This window comes from Rhineura floridana, chromosome 14 (assembly GCF_030035675.1).
Source record: "Rhineura floridana isolate rRhiFlo1 chromosome 14, rRhiFlo1.hap2, whole genome shotgun sequence".
NCBI lineage: Eukaryota > Metazoa > Chordata > Lepidosauria > Squamata > Rhineuridae > Rhineura > Rhineura floridana.
In genome coordinates, this window is record NC_084493.1 from 26,125,469 (window position 1) to 26,150,986 (window position 25,518).

General features: G+C 43.5%; 1 protein-coding gene across 2 annotated transcripts; it reads left to right on the plus strand.

The window, feature by feature from the left end:
• Positions 1 to 1,878: 1,878 nt before the first annotated feature.
• On the plus strand, positions 1,879 to 15,658 carry COMMD4 (COMM domain containing 4). 2 transcript variants are annotated; one of them, XM_061595611.1, is made up of 8 exons: positions 1,879 to 1,987; positions 3,550 to 3,621; positions 4,030 to 4,095; positions 5,049 to 5,088; positions 10,799 to 10,918; positions 11,726 to 11,806; positions 12,421 to 12,597; positions 14,047 to 15,658. In XM_061595611.1, the coding sequence occupies exons 1-8, from the start codon at positions 1,985 to 1,987 to the stop codon at positions 14,085 to 14,087; spliced, it is 600 nt and encodes a 199-aa protein (XP_061451595.1). In that variant the 5' UTR covers positions 1,879 to 1,984; the 3' UTR covers positions 14,088 to 15,658. The 2 variants fall into 2 exon arrangements, with proteins under 2 accessions (XP_061451595.1, XP_061451594.1); XM_061595610.1 differs by lacking the exon at positions 1,879 to 1,987 and adding an exon at positions 2,387 to 2,498.
• The last annotated feature ends 9,860 nt before the right edge of the window (positions 15,659 to 25,518 follow it).

The window sequence follows — 25,518 nt, forward strand, 5'->3', positions numbered from 1 at the left end:
CAACACCTTAACCACTACACTACTTCAGACTAAACCCCAAAGTGGATTCAACTGCCTCACTGATATGGAGCCATCAGCCTCCACTGGATGAAATGCAGCCTCTAGTAGGGATGCATCTGTCTGTTTCATTTCTCTCAATTTCTCATTTTTCCAGTCTTAAATTCAGCTCGCCACATAAATCCAAATGAAAATCTGGTGATGTTAATGTGAATTTCTCCTAGTATACAGTTTTGTGTGGCATCTGTGAAAAAGGCAAATTCTATGCTAGGGATCATTAGGAAAGGTATTAAAAATAAAACTACTGATATAATGATATATAAATCTAAGGTGCAGCTGCATTTGGAATACTGTACATGGTTCTAGTTGCCTCACCTCAGAAAAGGTATTGTAGAGTTGGAAAAGGTTCAGAAAATGGCAACCAGAATGATCAAGGGGATGGAGCGGCTCCCTTACGAGGAAAGGTTGCAGCATTTGGGGCTTTTTAGTTTAGAGAAAAGGTGAGTCAGAGGTGACATGATAGAACTGTATAAAATTATGCATGGCATTGTGAAAGTGGATAGAGAAAAGTTTTTCTCCCTCGTAACACTAGAACTCATGGACATCCAATGAAGCTGAATGTTGGAAGATTCGGGACAGACAAAAGAAAGTATTTCACACAGCACATAGTTGAACTGTAGAATTCACTCCCACAAGATGCAGTGATGGCCACAAACGTGAGTGGCTTTAAAAGAAGATTAGACAAGTTCATGAAGGATAAGGCTATCAACAGCTACTAGCCGTAAGGGCTGGACTCCGCCACCCTAGGCAGATGCAGTATGCTTCTGAAAACCAGTTGCCGGAAGCCTCAGGAGGGGAGAGCACTCCTGCACTCGGGTCCTGCTTGCATGATCCTCATAGGCAACTGGCTGGCCACTGTGAGAACAGAATGCTGGACTAGATGGGCCACTGGCCTGATCCAGCAAGGCTCTTACTATGTTTTTATGACTCATGAAATCTTTCTGCACACAATTTTCCTTAAGGCAATGCATTTTTGTATGTTTTAAACAATGTGGCTGCCATTTAGCTACTGGGCTATGTTTAAGGCAGCTTTTCCCAATCAGTGTGCCTCCAGATGTTGTTGGACCACAACTCCCATCTTTCCTGACCATTGGCAATGCTGGCTGAGGCTGATGGGAGTTGTGGTCCAACAACATCTGGAGGCACACTGGTTGGGAAAGGCTGGTTTAAGGTGCTGTGATGATGAAAAACTCTCATTAAGCTACAATTCTCAGCACCCTTAAGAAACTATAGTTCCCAGGATTCTCTGGGGGAAGCCATGTACTTTAATTGCATAGTGAGAATGTGACAATGAGCCGAGTCACCAAACAAGTACCTAGCAACACTCCTGAAATCCAGTATTCTTTTGATCACTGTCCACAATGGTGCCTTTTCCCAATAGAATTGATATTGCTATCTGGAACAAACTGTGTGGAGAAGAAACAAATTATTACCTTGCTTAGTTTGCCCAGCCTTATGTGCGTTTACTTAGAAATAAATCCCCCAGTGCTCCCATGCAAATATGTTGAAGTTGTAGCTCAGAAAATGCTATAGCTTTCGTTTTTTGATCTTGCAGCTGCAACCTAGAGTTGTTTTCTGTATTTGCTTTTTAAAAGCATATTATTTTAATTCTGAATAAATATATAAATACAACATTAAAACACCCGCGTAAAAAGTTGAGATGCCGAAAAGGGCTGTAAAAAACGAAGAATTGCCCGGAAACCGTTAAGCTTTTGTATTTGACGTCCCTTGTTACAGCATAAGAATTGATGCAGGAAGAAAGATGAAGCAAGGAGGAGCTAGCGGCTGGAAACCCTGAGCGCGATCAGCTGATCAGTCTTTCAAGATCAGCTGGTTCATAGGAAGCCCTTCAGTGATTGGGTGGAAAGGAGAGGTCAGGTGATTCACCCTTGTAGGGCAGAGAGCAGCAAGCACCGCGCCGGGCATCATGGTGAGAGGCAGTGTGGGAAGGGTTGCAGCTGAAGGGTAGCGCATCTGCTTTTTATGCAAAAGGTCCCGGGTTCAACCCCCCCCATACCTTCAAGTAGGGATGGGAATGTTCCGTGCCTGAAAGCTCAGAGAGGTGCTGCCAGTCCGTGTAGGCAATACTGAGTGAGATGGACCAGTGTTCTGACTCGGTGTAAGGCAGCTTCCTATGCCAGCGTTGTGTTGTGCATTGATTGACAGGAGGATTCTGCTGAGGTGGGGAGGAAAGTTTGTTAAATTGCAGCATGAACTCGTGAACAAGCTTCTGAAAGTTGGTTCCAAAGATCTGGGTATTTTAAAAACTCAGGCTACTGGAATTGCAATAGAAGCGCCAAGGGAAATATTCACAGGTCTTAATGTGAGCTGCTGTTCTTGGTGCTAGAGCTATGCCATAAAACATGAGAAGTATTTGCAAAGAGAGAATATGCAGAACGCCTTTATGCTTCCAATGGATTAATAAGAGCTGGACTTTAGAGGTCTGATTTTTAGGAGTGCGGGGCTTTTGCAATGGATGTGAGCTTTGGTATCTCTTTTTATTTTAACTGCAGGTATTTACAGGTGGAAAGGGAGTGAGTAGAGGTTGGGATGTGTGTAATAATAATTGCAACAACTCACCATCATCATTATAACAATTATTGCTACCACGGCAATGATTAAAGTCCCTGCACGCCTGGTGCCATCGCTATCTATTTTTAAAAGAAAATCCATTTTCTTTTATCTAGGCTTTTTGGCCCCTAATTTTGAGAGTTTTATGTATCTGTTAAGTGGGGGTTTTTTAAGTGGGGTGTGATGTGTTAGAATTCCTGGATGTGTTTTAGGTTCTAGTTCTGTTTTGTTTTTATATTTGGTTTTAATGTTTGTACTATTTGTAAAACTTGTTTTTGGTCACTTTTGTGGAAAAAAACCCAATAAATGATGATGATATGACATTACACAACAGGAAAAAAGAATAGGGAGGGATGAGGAAAGCAAGCAATGGAGCAACTGCACCTTCTCTGGCCAATGGATGGGGCTAGGTTTTTCTTTCCCTTACAGTGATGTTGCTTCTGGGAGATAGTAGGTGATTTATTATTTATTATTTTTGTGTATTAAATTTATATCCCATGTCCTTGGTTAGTGGCTGAGGCCAAAGTGTGACTCCCTTCAGAGGAGTGTGCGACATGACTTTATATGAAATTGATAATTTTGACATTCAGGCTTTTAATCTTATATTTTAAGATCTTTTAAATGTCAGTGTCCTGTCCTTCCAAAATTCTAACCTTGGACTAGAATCTGTAACTGGCTACTGAAATGTCTTCCTTATCTTTTGGGTTTTCTGCAGTCAAGAGGGTGGAATTCTGAATTGCTATGTTGTGGGTTTTTCACCCAGATTTGGCTCTTGGGTTTTTAAGTGAGAAAAATGTGGAATGTCTAGTTTAAATTCACTTCAATACTAGTTGTTTTCTAGCCTCTGCTATAGGCTGAAATATGGGTTGCTAAAACAGACTGTGATTGGTCACGTGCATTAATTTCACTTCTCCCACACAGAGGTTCCGGTTCTGTGGTGACTTGGACTGTCCTGACTGGGTCTTGGCAGAAATCAGTACTTTGGCCAAAATAGTAAGCAAAATTCTTTTCTGCACTAGATGTGTACTTTATTTCTATTAGCACATTAGAATGGCAGTAGGACTCTGTCACTTGCTTATTGCTGAGATTCCCCCAGGCACTGTAGAACTCTTGATTGACCAGCAGTAATTTGACGCTATGCTATTGTTGGAAGATCCTGCTGCAATATTCTACTATATCATCAGCAAACTTGAAAGATTCCAAGTGTGTGTGGATGCATGTAACTGCTTCTGTCTTCTTGGTCAGAAATAGTTGGATAGTGCAACTTTTACAGGTAACAGTACCCATAATCATAATAGTCAGGCTGGCATGGGATTGATAGGCTCCTGAGTGGAGTTTCTGGAGAAGCTGGTGTTACAGGCAAAATTTTATTAGATGTTATTAATTTTATTATCATTCTAGTCCTCAGTGAAACTTAAGCTGATCTGCGCCCAGGTGCTGAAGGATCTGCTTGGGGAAGGGATTGATGTAAGTAACCTTCTCTTGCATTTGACCCATATTTGTATAAGCCCAAGATCTGTAGGAACATCTGCTGTTCCAACATACAAGTTCTTGTGATGTATTGTAGCCTTCTCTAAGCTGGTGTCCTCAAGCTCTTGCTAGACTACAACTGCCATCATCCCTGATGGTTCTCGTTGGAGCTGATGGGAGTTGGAATCCAACAACATCTGGAGACCATCAGGTTGGAGGAGACGAATGTAAAGCATGTGGGAGAGGATCTTTCCTAAGGGAAATATTTGTATGGCCATTGCTTTCAGACTTGTGTTTTCAAACAGGCCCTTTCATATAGATGTTACGTGATTTTCAGGAGTCAGAAGGAGTAAACAACTCTTGACTCAAATGTGTAGGCCAGCTACGTTCATCCTTTCTGCAGCTTCATAATTTTTTTTTTAAAAGCATTGCTGTGTAGCTGTAGCCCTGTAAATCTAGGGGTGTGTCCTGTTCGAAAGTCCCTTAATCCATTTCTTCTCTGAAGAAGTGTTTGTGTGTCATGTAGATCACCCCAAAATTGGAGATCACACTTGAAAGTTTTGAATATTTGGGCTGGTTCTCCTTCTGTCCCATTTATTTTCCCAACAACAACCTTGTGAGGTAGGTGAGGTTGAGAGGCTGATGGTCCTAGATTTACAAGTAACTTCTTTTTGTGGGTGTGTGGCTAAGTGGGTATTTGGACCTGGGTTTCCCTGGCTTTAGTTCAGCACTCTTAGCCACAGCACGTGTCTCTAGTCCAATTTACACTTTGATGTGATGCAGGAGCCAGCCTCTGGAAGTGGTTTTGCAATAGGTTGTGTGTAAAAAGAGTCCTGTGTCTGTGGAAGAGTTGGGATTCCTGGGTGGACTGGAAGACCCAGAGGTGGTTTGGATTTGCCATAGGTTTAGTGTGAGCTGAGCTCAACTGAGACTTGGTTTTTCTCTTTCAGTATGAAAAGATTTTAAAGCTAACATCGGATGCTAAGTTTGGTGAGTGTTCTTTCCTTCTGTGGACAGTGGCTTGGAATTCTAGATTTGGTTGCATTTGTTCAACTACCAACCTTCATGCCAGCTCTCCCAGTATAAAATTGCCCAGTTGAGCCATGTATTTTGCCCACTTGAATCCATTGACTACAGGAGTGGGGAACCTGTGGCTTTCTAGACTACTATAGTTTCTGACTCGTATGCTGAGGCTGATGGGGATTGTAGTCCGACAACACCTGGAGGGCACTAGACTCCCCAACCTTAATTTACTGAACGTTGAAGCAGCCTTCCCCAACCTGGTGCCCTACAGCTGTTTTGGACCACAACTCCTGTCAGCCCCAGCCAGTATGGCCAACAGTCAAGGATGATGGGAACTATAGTTCAGCAACATCTGGAGAGCACCAGGTTGGGGAAAACTGGTTTAAGGTGTGTGTATTTGTTAGGACAGGGGTGGTCAGGAGGTTGATGGGATCTACTGGTAGATCTCTGGATGATTTCCAATAGATCTCTTCTCCAGAAAAAAAATAGTCAACGGAAATGAAACAAGTTTGGTTGGGGACGAAGTGTAGAATTTTGGGTGAATGGAACTGTGTGCTCAGTTCTGGTACCCAGATCAAATTCTTGGGCTGACAGATTCCTGTTACAAGGAGGATATAAGTTCATGGGGAACCCTGTTGGTTTAATTCCAAGTATATGGCTGTGTCTCTGTTTTGCATTTGCTGCATTTGGTAGCTCTTGGGGTTCTAGTAAAAGGATGATTTGTCACAGAAAACTTTCAGTTTGAATGTCAAGGTCCATGAGCAGCTGTTAAACTTAACCACATTATTATCCTCCTCAGTAAAAATTTTATTTCTCCTTATCTCCCACAGTGGCAAAATGCCACAAAACGACACAAAAGTGTCAAGTGATAAAACAATACAATTAAAAATAAAATTAAAAACATATCTAAAAGCATGTAAAACGATCACATATCTTCGCAGCTATCAATTTCAGAGTTGCCAGGAACAGTATCTTTCAGCCATCAAATGCCATTTCAAATACCTGAAAGATCGTCTGACCCCTTCTATACCCAGTTGGTCACTGTGCTCTGCAGGCAAGGACCTCCTGCAGATGGCCATCTCATCAGGAGGTCTGTTCTGTACAATGTAGAAGCAGGCCTTTAGTGTTGTAGCACCTACCCTTTGGAATTCACTAAATATTAGGAGGCACCTTCTCTGTTGTCTTTTCGGCATCTACTGAAGACATTCCTCTTTCAACAAGCCTTTTAAGTAGAGATTTTATCCCAGCCTCCTTCTGTGTTGGAAATGTTTTTTAATATGTTTTTAATATGTTTTGTTTTTAAAGATGCTTTAATGATGTTATATAGATGTTTTTAGTGTTATTGCCTGTTTGCCTCCCTCGGCTCCTTTTGGGAGGAAGGGCAGAATAAAAATTTAATAAATAAATAATAATAAACATGAGTGTTTATTTAGAAGAAGGTTAGGACTGGGGAGCGCAGCTATGAAAGAACTAGAAAAGGTCATCAAATGCAAAGTTGTATCACTGAACACTAAAGTCAGGATCATTCAGACCATGGTATTCCCGATCTCTATGTATGGATGTGAAAGTTGGACAGTGAAAAAAGCGGATAAGAGAAAAATCAACTCATTTGAAACATGGTGTTGGATGAGAGCTTTGTGCATACCATGGACTGTGAAAAAGACAAATAATTGGGTGTTAGAACAAATTAAACCAGAACTATCACTAGAAGCTAAAATGATGAAACTGAAGTTATAAGAAGACCTGATTCACTAGAAAATACAATAATGCTGGGAAAAACAGAAGGGAGTAGAAAAAGAGGAAGACCAAACAGATGGATTAATTCCATAAAGGAAGCCACAGACTGGAACTTACAAGATCTGAACAGGGTGTTTCATGACAGATGATATTGGAGGTCGCTGATTCATAAGGTCACCATAAGTCGTAATTGACTTGAAGAAACATAACAAACTTAAGTGTGTTTAAATTCCTCCTGCACATTGTTAATGAGGGTGACAGATGCACTTAACGAGAGAGAGCATTCCACCAATGAGGAACTGCCACTGAGAAGACCCTGTCAAGGGTCACCATCAACCAGGCTGCGGTACCAGCAGCACCTCCCCTGCTGATTGAAGGGCCTGAAAGGGTTGATACTGGGGAAGGTGTCTTTGTTGGCGTGTGTGCGTTGTTGTGTGAAACAGCATACATTACGTTGGAGTTAAGTTGAGCAAGAAACTTCTCCAGAGCATGTTAAGAGTCTTTATTGAAAGACATTAAGGCCAGAGGCTTAAGAGTAAATACATGTAGAGATTCTTCAGTCACCCCCCTTCTGGTACATCTCTCTCCATAGATGAACACACAAGACAGCCTCTCAGCTCAGAGGCATAATTCAGAAGAAAACAACACACAGACTCTGTTAGAACTTTCCCAGTCGCTATCGGATGGCTACCATAGCAACAGCCCTGGCAGTCCGTTCCCAGACAGGGCAAAGACATAACTCCCCCTTAACCACAGTTACGTCTTCAAACTTGCAGGCTTCATGGAAAACTACTAGAGGCAGTAATGCCTACTGGTCACCAGCCCAACAGTCTCCCTTTTTTCCATTAAGACTGCAAAATACACATGAAATACATCTCCATAATACATAATCATACAGTCATACATTTCTACAATACCTCTTGCAATACATTTCAGTACATTGCATCATACATTTTCAGTTCAGTAAAGTTCAAAACCTTATTCACTCAAACTTTGGTTCAACACATGTCAAATAAAGTGTCTCAGGATCCATGTCTACAACTTTATTCATTCCAGGACTTGTTATTAATCCCACAGTAAATCTGTCTGGCGGTTTGCCTAAATTCGCTCTCGTGGAGCGTCTTAAAGGGACCAGAGCTTCGGCTCTCTCTGCCCCCCCATTTGTGCTTGTGCTTGGCACAACCTGCACAGGAGCTTCCATTTCCTCAGCTTTTCGTTTCTTTGATCTGCGTTTTCCAGAAATGAGCTCATTCAAAGCATGTCTGAGAGGTATTTGTGTACCTTCCACTTTAACGTCAACATCTGGCTTAAATTTCTGTGATTGTGTTCGTGTTTGTGTTTGTGTGTCATTTGTTCCTGTAAGAAGGACTGTCTCCCTTTGATCCCAAGGCTTTTCTGAGACTTTAATGCTTCTGCTCAGAATTAACTGCTGTGTTTCTGGACACCAAACTCTATAATATGCATTCTGAAATCCCAAAACAAAACCTTGCTGTGCTCTGGGTGCAAGCTTGCCCCTCCTTTTTCCCTGTGGAATGTGGATCCAGCACCTTGCCCCGAATTTTTGAATGTGTTGTATTCTAGGCTTTCTGCCAGTAAGTTTCTCATAAGGAGACATTCCAATAGCACTGTGTAACACCCTGTTGTGAATGTAATTCGCATAAAGAATTGCTTCTGCCCAGAAAGAATTCCCTAAACTGCAATCCAGCAGCATGGCTCTCATTGCTTCCCCAAGCACCCTATTTTTTCTCTCAGCAGTTCCATTGGAAAACGGCCTGTGTGGAGCAGTGAAATTCTGGTTTATTCCCTTACTCTCCAGAAAGTCACTCAATGCTTTACTCGTAAATTCCCCACCTTGGTCCGAGCGTATAGCCCCCACCGTGACCAAGTGTTGAGTTTCGATTCTCTTAATGAACAGTTTCAGCTTCTGTTCAGCTTCACTTTTATGCTTTAACAGAACAACATGACAAAATCTTGAAAAATAATCTACCAGTACCATGAAGAATTTCGCACCTCCTCGTGAAGCATTTATTGGCCCTGCTAAATCAACATGTACTAGCTGGTAGGGAGCTGTTGTGGTTCTCTCAGCCTCCTGGTTTATTGGTGCAATAGTCATTTTATCTTGATTACAAGAATCACAATCCATTAACTGTCCACAATCTTTTAAACGCATGTCTTCACTGTGCAAAGGGGTTTTCCTTATCGTGTCAAGGTTTGCATGCCCCAGCCTTTGATGCCATTCATGGACGCAGCCCTGATGTACCTGTGCCTCAGCGTTTAACACAGCACACCCTGCTTGATTGCTCTTTATTACAAACTGTGAATCATTAAGGCTTCCCTGCATGCACACTTCATCTCCCCTCATTATAAAACATTGGTCTTTGTGGAACAAAATTGAATAATTATAACTCACCAGTTTGCTAACTGATAAAATATTATGAGCCAATTCCGGAACAAACAAACAGTCTGACATTAGTCCAAGTTTGTCAAATTTCACCAGAACTTTAGCTTTTACGGATTTCCGTGATCCATCAGCAAGTAAAACAAAGTCTTTCACTTCTTCTGAAACGTAAAACAAACGTCTGTCTTTAATTAATATATGGCTTGCTCCGCTGTCGAGCAACCAGTTCACAGGTCGTAAATCTTGAGAGTTCTGTTTACAAACAAAGTTCACACTTCCCTGCTTCAAGCCTCCGTCCCTGGAGTTGCGCTTGATTGCACAATCTTTACGGAGATGCCCACGAGCCCCACAGGCAAAACAAGATTTCCGCCGCTGCTGCTCCCGCTTGTTTTCCTGTCTGCTTTCGGCAGCCTGCTCTGGTTCGGCACATTTCTCCTCCTTGCTTCTGACAGCCTCCACCGGCTGGGCTCTCTGCGCCTCCTGCCTTCGCTGCCATTCCTGGGACAAATCCTGCAACGCGTCCCACATCTGTTTAGCTGATGGCTCATCTCTCACACACATCAGTTGAGAATCCGATAGAGCCAAGATTATAAACGCCTGCGCCCTCTGGTCTCGACGCTTCCAGGCCGCGGTCAGTACCGCCGGAGGTTTTTCCTTAATCACGTCCCATAAATCCTCTGTTATCAGCAAAGCCCGCATCCTTGGCTTCCAGCTGCCATAATTCTTTTCATTAAGCCGTTCCATCGGCAAGCCTCCCCCAGACAGGTTTACAGCCATGTTGCTCACCTCCGTCTGGTACAATCAATCAAGCTGCCGTCTCTGGAACTCCGTCTGCCGTTCAGACCAGCAACTTACTCCGGTGTAATGCGCTGTGGAGCGCAACCATCCTCTGCTACCACTGTTGGCGTGTGTGCGTTGTTGTGTGAAACAGCATACATTACGTTGGAGTTAAGTTGAGCAAGAAACTTCTCCAGAGCATGTTAAGAGTCTTTATTGAAAGACATTAAGGCCAGAGGCTTAAGAGTAAATACATGTAGAGATTCTTCAGTCACCCCCCTTCTGGTACATCTCTCTCCATAGATGAACACACAAGACAGCCTCTCAGCTCAGAGGCATAATTCAGAAGAAAACAACACACAGACTCTGTTAGAACTTTCCCAGTCGCTATCAGATGGCTACCATAGCAACAGCCCTGGCAGTCCGTTCCCAGACAGGGCAAAGACATAACTCCCCCTTAACCACAGTTACGTCTTCAAACTTGCAGGCTTCATGGAAAACTACTAGAGACAGTAATGCCTACTGGTCACCAGCCCAACAGTCTTTTAGGTCTAACACCTTGACTGCATGGCTTTTGTGCAAATCAGCTGTGTGCTTCCTCAAGCTTTATAGTGGCCCTAGACAGACCAGTGGCACTTAGTATGTAGGAATCCTTGGGTGTCTGGGAACCTTAAACCAGATCCTTGTGGTGGGATTCCTGAGTTGTGGTGTCTGTGTGTGAGAAAGAGGCTGCCCATCATACTTTGCTGCTTCTCCTCTTGGCAGAATCTGGGGATGTGAAGGCTACCATTGCTGTTCTCAGCTTCATCCTTTCCAATGCCGCGAAACACAATGTGGACTGCGAGTCTCTCTCCAGTGAGCTTCAGCAATTGGGGTTGCCTAAAGGTATGCAAAGCAGACTCAAAGGAAGCAATAGGGTGGGGACACCCTGGGGGCCTCACTCCCTTGTAGTCAGCCTTCCAAGGACCACATGCCAGTGGTGGGTGAAGCCAGAGGCAGTGCAACAGATGCAACGTTGTACAAATCGGTGACATTCCAGCCATGTAAAAGGTCCGCTCTGCACTATACATTTAAAGCAATGTCATACCACTTTAAACAGTCCTGCCTTCCTCCAAAGAATTCTGGGAACTGTAGTTTGTTAAAGGTGTTAAGAGTTGCTAGGACACCCCGCATTCCCTGCATGGAGCTGCATTTCCCAGAGTTCCCTGGGAAGAGGGATTGATTGTTAAACCACTCTGAGAACGGCAGCTCTATGAGGGAAATAGGGGTTTCCTAGCAACTGTCAGCACCCTCAACAGACTACTGTTCCCAGGATTCTTTGGAGGAAGCATGCTGATAGCTTTCCTCATTCTCAGTGCTTCGGCTCCATTTCTGTCAGCACTCACCGCCTGCGTTCGTTGGTATAGGAAACTGAGATGGTGAACCTTTGTCCTTCCAGATGACGTTGGGACTCCAGCTCCCGTAAGCTCCAGCCATCATGGTTGGAGATTACAGGAGCTGTAGTGAAACAACTTCTGGAGGACCACAGGTTTCCTCACCCTATTTTAAAGTCTCCTGTTCTAAAACAGGGCCATTTGGGGATTGGTTTTCCTTTGGAATAGTGGGCTTGGATCATGTTAAATGCTGAGAAGGTCCAGAGAGATTGCTTAACTTTGCATGTGTTTTGACTCCCCACCCTTCTTCACATGGCAGAACATGCCACAGGCCTGTGCCGGTCTTACGAGGAGAAACAGAGCCTCCTGCAGGACAGCCTTCGGGGGTGCAGCCTGAGATGTAAGTCAAGCCGGTAGATTCTATATATAGAATGTTGAAACTAAAGGCTACGCAGGAAATTGCACTCTGCCAATCTTTTGCCGGGCTGTGGTGTTCTCTTTTTCCCACACGGAAATTTGCTATTGTTGTGAAATGTTTATGGACATCTCTAAAGTATTCTGTAAAAGGCCAGCAAGGCTGAACCCTATTCTCATCTATTAGAGAAAACAGAATCAGAAGGCTCTTTTGAATATTTTCTTTCTATGCTTCTGACCATACATTTTTAAATAAAGTACATATTTATCATTTTTATTGTAAATGTAACTTGATCTTACAATCTTGAGTCCCATTTTTTTCCACTTGTAACTTTCCTTTTCTCATCATCTGGTGCTTAAGCTTCTTCCCATGAATTCATTGCTATCAATATCTATTACAGTTGCAATGCATTTCTGTTTTAGTTTGTAATTTGTAAAAAAGAGAGAACATGAAAATTTTTAAATTCTTTCAAAATGATACATTTCAGAACTGACATAATGTTGGGGTTGGATGAGTTAATTTGAAAAGTGCTCCATAATTCTGAGAGTGCCAGACCTTGCACAGAATATTCCTAACCTCTCAGCAACCTGTGTCTGCAGTGAACCGCTTGGATTCTGTCTCCTGGAGAGTGGACTACACACTGAGCTCAAGTGAGCTCCAGCAGGTCAACAAGCCTGTCGTTCATCTCAAGCTAAATGTGAAAGATGTTGACAGAGGGGTCCTGGAGCCCGTTGCCATGACACTATCGGCAGAGAAGTTCCGTGTGTTGCTTGCAGGTGGGCAGGCAGAAATTGCCATGGGGTGGAGGTTCAGGGACACCTTGCCCAAAGTCTTCACTTATGGGGAAAAGTTCTGTGGCAATGGCTGGCAGACAAAGAGGAAAGGCTAAGTCGAAAGCAGCAGCCACATCCAAAGCCTGAGAACATTCATATATATCTTTTAATTCTCCCAATCCAGCAAGAGATGAGGCAACATCCCTTCACTGTGTGGTGTGCTTAGAGCATCTTCGTCAGTTTCAGCAGCCTGCATAGGGAACAGACTGACAGGGAAGGGAGCAGGCAGGGGAAGCTGTAGCTGCCTTCTCTTCCTGTCCCACCAGGAGATTTTATATATTTATCTATTTCTTTCGGAGTGTGTATACGCTACCTGCTAAGCAAAGTTTTTGAGGTGGTTTATAGTGGTCTGGTTCATGCATCATTTTAAACCATACTTAAACTAAACTATGGTTTAAAGGTGAATGCACAATGTTGGGTGCATCCTGCTGAAATCACGGGCGCTTCACTCCTCCCCAGTCTTGCTGCACTATCAGGAACTAAGCCACAGTGTAGCGTAGCGTTACATCCAAACTCATGCTCATGGCTAGTTTCCCCTAAACAAACCATCAGCAGTAAGCCAAGAATAAACCTTGGTTATGGCTCGTAGTTTGGGGGAAATCTACTAGCCCACATTCAGACGCAACGCTGAGTCAGACCATGGCTTTGGTTGTGGCAGGAGCTGGGGCGGAGTGAAACACCTTTGATTTTAGCAGCATGCACCAGGACACTGCATGTTCACCTTCTAAACCATAGTTTAGGGTTTAAAGTGAGAGGCAAACCAGCCCAGTATATTTAAAACAAGCAAAACCCAGCTTGAATTAAAAATATATTTTGCTAAAGATGGACAAGGAGGGAGCCTGATGACTTCAACTGGGAAGAAATTCTATAGTCTTTTGGGCCACATCCACACCAGACATTTATTCCATATTAAGCAGTCATGGCTTCCCCCCAAGAATCCTGGGAAGTGTAATTTGTGAAGGGTGCTGAGTGTTATTAGGAGACTCCTATTCCCCTCACAGCTCTGCAATAGCCAGAGTAGTTTAACAGTCAGCCCCCTTCCCAAAGAACACTTGGAATTGGAGCTCTGTGATGGGAATAACGGTCTCCTAACAACTCTCAGCACTCTTCATAAACTGCACTTTCCAGGATTCTTGAGGGGAAGCCATGACTGTTTAAGGTGGAATAAATGTCTGGTGTGGATGTGGCCAAAGTGCCACCCCAAGAAGGCCCTGCCTCGTGTAGTTATCTCCCTACTCTCATGAGTGGATGCGACAGGGCTAGGAGTCCCAGTCCAATCACAGAGGCTGGGCAAGTTCATGTGGGTGCAGGCAATTTCTGAGTTAATCTTAACTCAATTTATTTAGTTATTCTCTGCTCCTTTCCGCTTTGTTTTGCTTTTCCTCCTCTCAGAACTGAAGCAGGCCCAGGCCATCATGAAAATGCTCGACTGAGACGCCTCCAGGATGGACAGTGTTGTGGCTGGAATGAGTTTTATTTTGTCGCAGGCCAAGAAATCTCCGTGGCTACTTCAGAGAGAATCCTTGTGTCCAGCAAGTTTTTTCCCAATGGCTGTAACCAAGGAGGTCATTACTGAAATCCATTCCTTTCTTCTGGCTTACTGTGTTCAAAACCAAAGGCTGTCCTTGTTGTTGGTGGTACAGCACTCTGGCCTTATCTATACGTGCAGCAGAATGGGATGGTAGAATAGACTGTACCATTTTTGAGTATACGTATGTGTGGGGGGTCCATTTTTGAAAAACATTGCTTTATATTAAAAACTCTTAACAGTCAGAAAATGTGTATAGCATGGAGTGGGCTGAAATAAAACCTTTTCTCTCTAATGTGCTAGGTCTTTTCCCGCCTATTAGAAGATTTGTATACAGAAGAGAGTTCAAAGTGGGCATTCTCCCAACTTCACAGTCAAAGTGGTACAGTCTACTCTGTTGTGATTTTTCCTCCTCACTCTGCTGCCTCATTTGGCTCCTGGTTTAACCATCTGTTTCAATTAAAATCCTCCTTGTCAGTGCCCAGTCCCCTTCTGCATCTTTCCCCGAAGTCAGAGCTGCCCAAAATGTGGTCCCATTGCTGCTGCTGCTCCCCTTTCCTTGGATTGGTCCATCAGCATTGCTGAGCCAGTATCAACTCCTATCTCTGCTTTGGCTACCAGGAGTTCCCACCTTGGGGCTGTTTCTTCCAAATCGCACTAACCCAGGATGAAACTCCTGTGGTTCCACAGCCCCAATGCCACCCTGGAACCAGAACAAGCAGAAACACAAATGTGGCATCCTCACACATGTTACCTGCTCCAAAAGGTATCTCTTGATGTGCATTGAAGTTGCCTGGATTTTTCACGAATGAACCCCAGAAGTAGAATGCTTTTGCCATGGTTTGAGTTGCACTTTGTCATGTCATGAGCATAGAAACTCTGAGACGCCAAGATTTTCTTGCATTAATCTGCGTGGTGCCATAAGAACTTTATATGTATCAAGACGGCTCTTGCCTCATTCTCTCTGGGGAGAGGCGGCCTTGTTAATCTCCCCCTGCCCTTTTTGCAGAAGTAGGGAAGCTCCAGATCACAGCTATTTCTTGTCTGTTTGCGTTGACCTTCCCCTAATGCAGGGATGGGGAACCTGTGGCCCTCCAGATGTTGTGGGACTACAGCTCCCATCATTCATGACTGCTGGCTGTGACCCTTGGGAGTTTGAGTCCAACAACACCCAGAGGGTCACGGGCTCTTTATGCCTGCCTTAGAACTTTCTTCCTCAAACAGAGGAAGGCTGCTCTGTTATTTCCATTTACCAGTGAGCCATCTATGTTTGAGGTGTGGAAGGGCGAAATAGCCTGTCATTCTCTTCCTCCCAAGCCCTTGATTCTTTTCCTGCAATGGATGTGGGAGGTGTGGGAAAGGTGTGTATCTCCAAATATCTCCATGTGTTTGAAGCTCAGCATCTTAAAACCTCAGCGGTTGTACCATTTCCATATTTTGCAGAACAGGAGAAAATTAAATCTCACTGTAGCAAGAGCTCTTGTGGTACTGTCAAGTGTTTTATCGGGTTGTGCTGTGGACACACTAGATCTGTCTGCTACCGAAAGAAGGAATAGTTCAATTCCCAAAGAATAAGGTTACAATTGCAAACGTTCATACCTCTCTCTGTGTGTGTTTTTTTTTTAATTAAAAAAAATTCACGGAGGTGGCTCCAACAGGAAGAAAGTTGAAAACATTCTAGAACATCATTTTTTAAAAAAAACCTGGGGAAAAACAAGCATTGGGCCAGGAGCCTAAATTAGTATTAGGAGGTTCCGTGTTGGTTTCCTTGGGGAAGGCATTTCACAAAAACAGTGCTGTGAGTGAGAAGGCCCTGCCTGTCATAGGACACAGCACCTCAGAAGCAGTAGCGTAGTGGCAAATTCAGAATAGCACAGTCCCTTCATGATAGTCACAATCACACACACCGTTTTTGCTGCTGGCTTGAGAATGAAATCTTTGTTTATGCCTTCTCCTACAGTAACAGACATCCCTAGGAGCCAATCAGCATGAAAGGGGAGAGTTTTCATTAGCTTCAAAGTGCTGACTTGCCTCCTTGCACTCTGGTTAGCTCCAATCAGCAAGAAAGGACGCATGTTAGAAGACTCTTCTCAGTGGCTATCACATTCTCCTTTCATACTGATTGGCCTGTAGGATGCTGACAACAGAGGGATCCTCTGGGACCTGGTTCCTAAAAACGTAAAGGGTCTAAGACACACACACACACACACCGAAATCTTGAGTTAAACCATTGATCCATCTAACCCAGTATTGTCTACACTGACTGGCAGCAGCTCTCAAGGGTTTCAGGTAGGAGTTTCCCAGCACCACCTGGAGATGCTGGGGACATAACCTGGGACCTTTTGCATGCAAACCAGATGCTCTACAACTGAGCTGCTGCTGTTACTATTTATTACCCACCAATAGCTGTATAGCACAGTGGGGAGGAGAGCCTGGCTGGGAATCCAGAGTCTGTGAGTTCAAATCCCCGCTCATGTCTCCTGGGTGTGAAGGGCCAGCTAAAGATCACCCCCACAGTGAGTGGCTCAGGGGTTACGTGCCCTGCCACCTGTGCAGCCGTGGGCAAGCTGCATAGTCCCAAGGAGCCCAGTTGCCCCCCAGCTGGCAGTTGCGGACAAGGAAGGGGCTGGCTTGTGCAGCTGTGGTAAGCTGAGCAGGCCCTGGCCAGCTGGGGAAGACTAGCCTCAGAGGGAGGCAATGGTAAACCCCCTCTGAATACCACATACCATGAAATCCCTATTCATAGGGTCGCCATAAGTCAGGATTGACTTGAAGGCAGTCCATGATAATGATGACCCTTTACCATAAAGCCCCAGTGTAGGTTACAACAATTTAAAAATACAATATTAAAATCAGTTAAAACAATTCAATTGCTGTCAGCTGATGGGTCAGTGAGGGCTGCTCCATCAGTTTGGCTCCTCTCTGTACTGTCTCCCTTCAAGCTGCAACTAGTGCCTGAGTTGCGTTATTTATCTCTTCCCCTTTTGCCTCTTGTGCCATGTCTATTAAATTGTGAGCTTGCAGGAACCAACTGCCTTAAAAAAAATCCTTGCACGATGCTTAGCGAATTTTAGGTGCTTTATAAATGATAAATTATTTTATTGTGTGTGTGTGTGTGTATAAAGATAGATTCTGTCCACGTAAATGTGTGCGTCCGTGCACTCCTATAAAAGCGGAAGAAATTTGAAATACAAGAAATATAGCCTGTGGCATTGTCTGTTCTGCAAAGTTCAAGCCTATACAAGATCGCGCCGGTGATCAGTCACCGCAGCAGCAGTGCATGCCTGCACAGGCTTCCGCTTTAGCTGTGCTAATTTTACCTTCCATTTTTCACATTGACTTTTATACGACGCTGAAGTTGGTTCCCAGTGCCCAGTTCCTTATTTGTGTGAAATTTCAGTCACTAACAAAGAAGAAAAGTTGACAGCTACAGCAACGTCAAGCCAAATTTAAAATGCCCCTGAACCCCAAAATAAATAATGGGGTACCCTGTATGATATACTGCTGTAATCAGGAGACTCTCCCTGTCAAGACTGACAATAAATTTATACAATCAAAATCATCAGGATTCCGATATCATAATACATGATGTCATAAAATCATAAATCATAAGTAACTGGGGATACACACCCCAAAATCTGCTCTGGGCCAGGACAAATCATATACCCCAGGAAAGGGGAGGGTGTCCCCTACGAGATGCCACTGTGTCCCATCCGGCCCAGAGCTTCTGCTGGGCACCAGGCACTCACGAGGGCATCTATGCAAAACCGAAGCAGACAAAAACATGCAGGAAAAAATAAGTAACTGGGGGTACACGCCCCAAAATCTGCTCTGGGCCAGGACGAATCATATACCCCAGGAAAGGGGACGGTGTCCCCTACGAGATGCCACTGTGTCCCGTCCGGCCCAGAGCTTCTACTGGGAACCAGGCACTCACGAGTGCATCTATCCAAAATCAAACTGGACAAAAACACGCAGAAAAAAATAAGTAACTGGGGGTACACGCCTAAAAATCTGCTCTGGGCCAGGACAAATCACATACCCCAGGAAAGGGGAGGGTGTCCCCTACGAGATGCCACTGCTTCCCGCCTGGCCTAGAGCTTCTGCTGGGCACCAGGCACTCATGAGGGCATCTATGCAAAACCAAAGCAGACAAAAACATGCAGGAAAAAATAAGTAACTGGGGGTATCCACCCCAAAATCTGCTCTGGGCCAGGACAAATCATATACCCCAGGAAAGGGGACGGTGTCCTCTATAACATTCCAGTGCGTCCTGCTTAGCCCAGAGGTTGTGGAGGGCGCAGGGCGCGTATGATGGCATGTACTCACAACTAAAATGGACAAAAACATTATGAGAATCCATGGCTTCCTGACTTGCCCAGAATTTCTTGTGTGCAGAAGGAGTGGATCTGAGCAACTATACACATCCAAATGTTTAAATTAGGTGGGGGGAAAAAAGATCTGGTGGTGCCCACCCCAAAACTTTATTTGAAGTATTATATATCATTCATTCATTCATTTCATTCATTCATTGGCGATCACTCGTGGCCGAGTAAGATTGTAAGGTCTTTAGCGGTGGGTCCATAAATGACTGTAGAGGCCAATTCTGGATCCACACAGCCTCCCACAGTGAGGACATAGTTTTCCAGATGGAAGATGGTCACAATGAGGATTTGCTTGACGTGCCTTCCGCTTAGCTCGCTTGTCCCTTTCGCCCTGTACTCGTGCTTCTTCAAAGTCCATAGCACCTTTGATAATGGCCGACCTCCATTTGGGACGTTCATGGGCCAAGGCTTCCCAGTTCTTAATGCATGTTACATCTTTTAAGATTAGCTTTGATAACATCTTTAAACCTTTTTTGCTGTCCACTGATATTCCTTTTTCCATCCTTAAGTTGGGAGCGAAGTACCTGCTTTGGAAGACAGTGATCAGGCATTCGAACCACATGGCCGGTCCAGCGAAGTTGGGGTTGGAGGATCATTGCTTTAACACTGGTGGTCTTTGCTTCTTCCAATACGCTAACATTAGTCCGCCTATCTTCCCAAGTAATTTGCAGAATTTTCCGGAGGCAGCGTTGGTGGAATCTTTCAAGAAGTTGGGAGTGGCGTTTATGGGCTAGTTTTACTGTGTTTTTACATTTTTAACTGTTTTATATACTGTTTTACTGTGTACGTCGCCCAGAGTGGCTGGCTATCCAGCCAGATGGGCGACTAACAAATCTCATAATAAATAAATAAATAAATAAATTATAGATGGTCCATGTTTCACAGGCGTATGGTAAGGTCAGTAGTACAATGGCTTTGTAAATAAGCATTTTGGTCTCCCTGCAAATATCCCAATCCTCATACACTCTATAATAATAATAATAAATTTTATTTCTGAGTCGCCTATCTGGCCGAGTCAACGGCCACTCTAGGCGACGTACATAAATAGATTGAATACAACATATAACCAAACTTTAGTCAATAAATAATCTAAAAAAACCCATCCAACTATAACAAGATAAAACTAGTCCCCGGAAATCCTGTAGGCCTGCCTGAATAGCCAGGTCTTTAAGGCTCGGCGGAAACCTACCAGGGAGGGGGCATGGTGAAGATCATATGGCAGGGAATTCCAGACTGTGGGAGCCACAATCGAAAAAGCCCTCTCTCTGGTCCGCACCAGTCTAGCTGTTTTAACTGGTGGGACCGAGAGGAGGTCTTGTGTGGCTGATCTCGTCAGGCAGCATACTTGGTGATGCTGTAGGAGCTCCTTCAGATAAACTGGGCCGAAACCATATAGGGCTTTAAAGGTTAACACCAACACCTTGAATTGGGCCCGGTAAACAACTGGTAGCCAGTGTAGTTCTCCTAACACCAGAGTGATATGATCACGGCGACGGCTGTTCTTGATCAAACGTGCCGCCGCATTCTGTACCAGCTGTAATTTCCGGACCGTTTTCAAGGGTAACCCAACATAGAGCGCATTACAGTAGTCTAAGCGAGAGGAGACGAGGGCATGTACCACCCGTGGGAGCAGATGGACAGGAAGGTAGGGTCGCAACCTCTGTATTAGATGCAATTGATACCAAGCTGCCCGGCTCACTGCCAAAACCTGAGCCTCCATGGACAGCTGGGAGTCTACATTTCATTCGGGAGAATGTGGCACTTGCAGAGCTCAGATGATGCTGAATTTCAGCATCGATGTCAGCTTTTACAGAGAGATGGCTGCCAAGATAAGAAAATTGATTGACATTCTCCAGCGTTGCACCATTAAGCTGGATTGACGGTGCTACAGAGGAATTGGTTCGCACTTGCTGATGAAGCACTTTGGTTTTTTTGATGTTAAGCGAGAGGCCAAGCTTTTCATATGCTTCTGCAAAGACATTTAGGATAGTTTGAAGATCTTCCTCTGAATGTGTGGAGACTACATTATCATCGGCATATTGAAGTTCTATGACAGAGGTTGTAATTACCTTACTTTTTGCTTTCAGCCTACTGAGATTAAAAAGCTTTTCATCTGTTCGATATGTGATTTCCACGACAGTGGGAAGTTTCCCCTCAACAAGGTGTAGAATCATGGTGATAAAAATAGCAAATAAGGTCCGAGCAATGACACATCCCTGTTTGACGCCTGATCCCACTTTGAATGGATCACTTTGAGAGCCACTGTTACCCAAAATTGTTGCCCTCGTGTCGTCATGGAGGAGTCGCAAAACATTCACGAATTTATCAGGGCATCCAATTTTTAGAAGGATGGTCCAGAGGGCAGTTCGATTTACAGACCTTAGTCAGATCAATAAATGCCATATACAGAGGTCAGTTTTGCTCCCTGCATTTTTCTTGAAGCTGTCATGCAGTGAAGATCATGTCCACTGTCTGCCTGGAAGGGCGGAAACCATTTTGGGATTCAGGGAGAATGTCTTCTGAAATAGGTAGGAGGCAATTTGCAAGGATCCTTGCAAGGATTTTACCTGTGGTAGCAAGAAGAGAGATACCTCGGTAGTTCCCACAATCTGTTCTATCACCCTTCTTGAAAAGAGTGATAATTATGGCATCCCTAAAGTCTTCCGGGATCTCCTCCCTCATCCAGATTTTTTCAATGAGCTTATGAAGTTGTTGTGTAAGTTCAGGCCCACCTTCTTTAAAGACTTCAGCAGGAATCCCATCAGGTCCACTAGCTTTGTTATTTTTCATTTGATTAATGGCTTTACTGACTTCATCCAAATTAGGGGATACTGCAAGCTCATCTCTAATTTGTTGTTTTGGGATTTGCGAAAAGACCTCATCAGCCACAATAGAGTTACGATTAAGGAGATCGTGGTAATGCTCTTTCCAATGCAGTGCAATAGACTTTGTCCTTTAGAAGTTTGGTACCATCTATTGAACGTAAGGGATTTGTACCATAATTTGTTGGTCCGTAGATGGCCTTTGTGGCATTAAAAAAGCCCCGTGCATCATGAGCATCTGCAAAATGTTGGATTTCTTGAGCTTTCTTTATCCACTGGGTGTTCTTCTCTAGTTCTTCTTTGGACCTCAGCCTTTGCACTAGCATAGATTTTTTTCTTAGCAGCGCAGTTAATGTCTTTTTGCCATATCTGGAAGGCTTTCCTTTTCTTGTCAATGATATGTTCAATCTCACTATCATTCTCATCAAACCAGTCCTGATGTTTCTTAGTTTGGTATCCAATAGTTTGTTCACATGCTGCAATAATGGATGTCTTCAGTTTAATCCAGTGTTCCTCAACATTTTCAGGGAGTTCCGTAGGTAGATGTTTCTTGAGAGTTGTTTGAAAGCAAGCTCGCTTAATAGGATCTTGAAGGGAGTGGATGTTCATTTTACGCCTTGGTTTTCTTCCTTGGAGCCTACGTTGAGGAACAATATTAATGGCCATAGTGGATTGAATTAATTGGTGATCTGTCCAGCAGTCATCGGCACTCGTCATGGCCCTGGTAAGGAGTACATCATGACAATCTCTGGCACGGATAATTACGTAATCCAGGAGATGCCAGTGCTTCGACCAAGGGTGCTTCCATGATGCTTTAAATTTATCTTTCTGGTGAAAGAGTGTGTTTGTAATAATAAGATTATGCTCTGAACATTAAGTCAGAAGTAGAGTTCCATTCAGGTTGCTATTGCCAACTCCTCCTTTCCCAATGGTTTCTGGCCATAAATCAAAATCACGCCCAACTCTTGCATTGAAATCACCCAGGAGGATAATTTTGTCCTCCTTAGGTATCTCTCATAAGATGGTGTCCAGCTGGGTATAAAAATTTTCCTTGATGTCTTCATCAGCATCTAATGTTGGTGCATAAGCACTTACAATAGTTGCCTGCTGGTTTTTGACAAGTTTTAATCGGAGAGTTGAGAGTTGTTCATTAATGCCAGTAGGAACTTCTGACAAGAGCTTCACAAGATCATTTTTAATAGCAAAGCCTACTCCATGTATTTGTTGTTCTTGTTCAGGCAGTCCTTTCCAGAAGAAGGTGTAACCACCTTTTTCTTCCTTCAATTGTCCCTCTCCTGCTCTTCGAGTTTCTTGGAGTGCTGCTATGTCAATACCAAAACATCTCAACTCCCTCGCAATGATGGCAGTTCTGCGTTCAGGACGTTCACTATCTGTATTGTCCAGCAATGTCCGTATATTCCACGTTCCAAAGTTCATTTGTCTTTTGCGACTGCTAAGTGGTGACCCCACTGGACGCGGTAATCCAGTCAGGGAGAGAGATGAGGCAGACTATATTTAGGGCACCTTTTCTAGCACCTTCCCCATAAGGGGTGAGCAGAGTGGATCCTGAATAGGAATGCTCAGTTGTGGATACAGCTGCCGAACAACTCAACTGCCTCGGTCCTTGAGCCAGGACTACTGAGTCTGTATCCACTGCCCATGTGCCGGTCCATGACTAGCGGCTTCCGGATTTCACAGTCCTGCCCCTGTTGCCATCCGCCGATCGCCATGGGACTTTTGGTTTGGTTTGGTTGGAAGACGCCTGTGCGTGAATTTGTTTTATGTGGGGAGATCGGTGCACGACGATCAACACACAATCTTGATAGAAAAAGGCTTTGATCCAATGGCATGGATACCATGTTGATTGGAAGTCTTTTATCTGCTGCAGCCTTCATCCGCCTTCACAGCCATTGTAACATACACATTGTTATCCTCCGCTTGTTCTGCCGTTGAGGACTTTCCTTGATCGTTCTTTGTCTGGTTCCTCTCCCTTGACCTTACCGCCATGGATGACCCCGCTTGGAGTACATGACTCCTGACGGCATCGCTCACAGGGTTCATTGGAACACGCAAGTCCACTCACCACTGCAAGGTGACGATCCATACACATATTCATACAGGACAGGGTCCTCTACAAGATGGCATTGGTTCCAACCCAGGTCAGAGCTTTTTGTTCAGTTATAGCTCAGACAAGGTCATTTATCATTTCTGATTTTAGAGTGTTTTGAACTGTATTTAATTATGCATTTTATAACTTTTGTGATCCGCCCGAAACGTTTTAGTTAACTGCAGGGAATAAATCTAAACAACACCAACAACATTAATTTATGTATCAGAAGAATAGCCAAAATCTATAGGAAACATTATAAGAAACTTGGACGCCCATTCCAAATTATGATTTGGGGCACCACGAATCATAGTTCCACACATCAGGGATATTGTCTTCTATTAGATGCCATCCATGCATAGTTTAGAGTCTCATCTATGAAATTACATCTTTATGCTTCTTGAGTGAATCATTGTCTGGTGATCCGGCCAAGTTTCCATCTGCCATGGCACCAGATAACATAGAGTCATACTTTGAGAAGAATTGTTGTGCATTTGATTTATTATATCTCTAAATAAATTACTACACATATATATTATATTTCTCCAACAGGTAAGAACCAAGTATACAAATGAACATATAAACAAGTGCAGACTTAATTTAAAAAACAAATAAGGAAGTCACATTTATCAGAACTGGTAAAACAGTAAAAAACATTTTGCTTAGAAATATATTAGAACATTTTTGCAGTTTACAAAATCAACACCATTTCACATGGGCTGGAATTAAACAATTTCACCCATTCGAAATAATCTCCTGGTTTTCAAACATCTCTGAAATAGTAGTAGATTTAGAAGAGGACCTTCTAAACTGCACATTGCACATCATCATTATTGTTTGGTCCTTTATAGCCTCATTGCTGCAATATGACTTGGAGTACTATTTTTCTTTGTGAAGTCTTGGAACAACTCATCTGTTGCACAAACATCACCACATTTGCCCAGGGTGGCAAAAAAGTGATATCCCCCCAAGTCTTTTAAAAACATCTTAAAAACAAAAGATCTTTACAAAATCAAATACAAAACATTGAAAAACACCTTTTGAAAATTACAAAACATGGTTGAAAACATCTTGAATATAATTCCAATACAGATGCACACTGGGACAAGGTCTCTCCTTAAAAGGGTTGTTGAAAGATGGGATTTTCTTATGTTTAATTTTTGTATCGGTCTACCCTCTTACTCACCTTGTTACAGCTCAAATATTATTATTTTAAAAAGCCATTGGTATTGGCGACAGAAGGAAACGTGGCAGGTTAAACAATGATTTCTTGAAGATGTAATTTCATAATTGACACTCAACAGCATTCATGGACGGCATCTCAGAGAAGACACTCTTCCAGGTGCAATGTAGTATGTTTTATGGTGCCCCAAACCATCTTTTGTGATGGGCACCTCATTTCCTTATTCTTTTCCTATACATATTTGCTATATTTTCTAATACATATATGCCCTTGTCTGTGCCATACAGATACAAGAAATTCTGAATTGGGTGGGAAACCTCTCCAGAATGCATGGGTGTATGACCTGCAGTGCCCAAAGCATGTTTGATGGTGGAATCCCACAGTTCCTCATGTATTTTCTACATAGCTTGATTATTGTTGTTGGGCATAGATGTCGTTACCTGTTTCGTATGACCACAAACCATGCCAGGCAGGATGCAGTGGCATCTCGCGGAGGACACTATTCACTTTGCTCAAGTGAATGATTTTTCATAGCCCACAGAAGATTTTGTAGTGATCACCACAATTTATTTATTTATTTATTTATAGAATTTATTAGTAGAATTTATAGAATTCATTATTTTAGCTGGGAAAGACATGCATCTCATAGAGTACACCATCTATTTCCTGGGGTATATGATTTGTCCTGCCCCAGAGCAGTTTTTGGGGCGTGTACCCCCAGTTACTTATTTTTTCCTGTATGTTTTTATCTGCTTTGGTTTTGGATAGATGCGCTTCCATGTGCCCTGTGCCCAGCAGAAGCTCTGGGCCAGGCGGGACGCAGTGGCATCTCGTAGGGG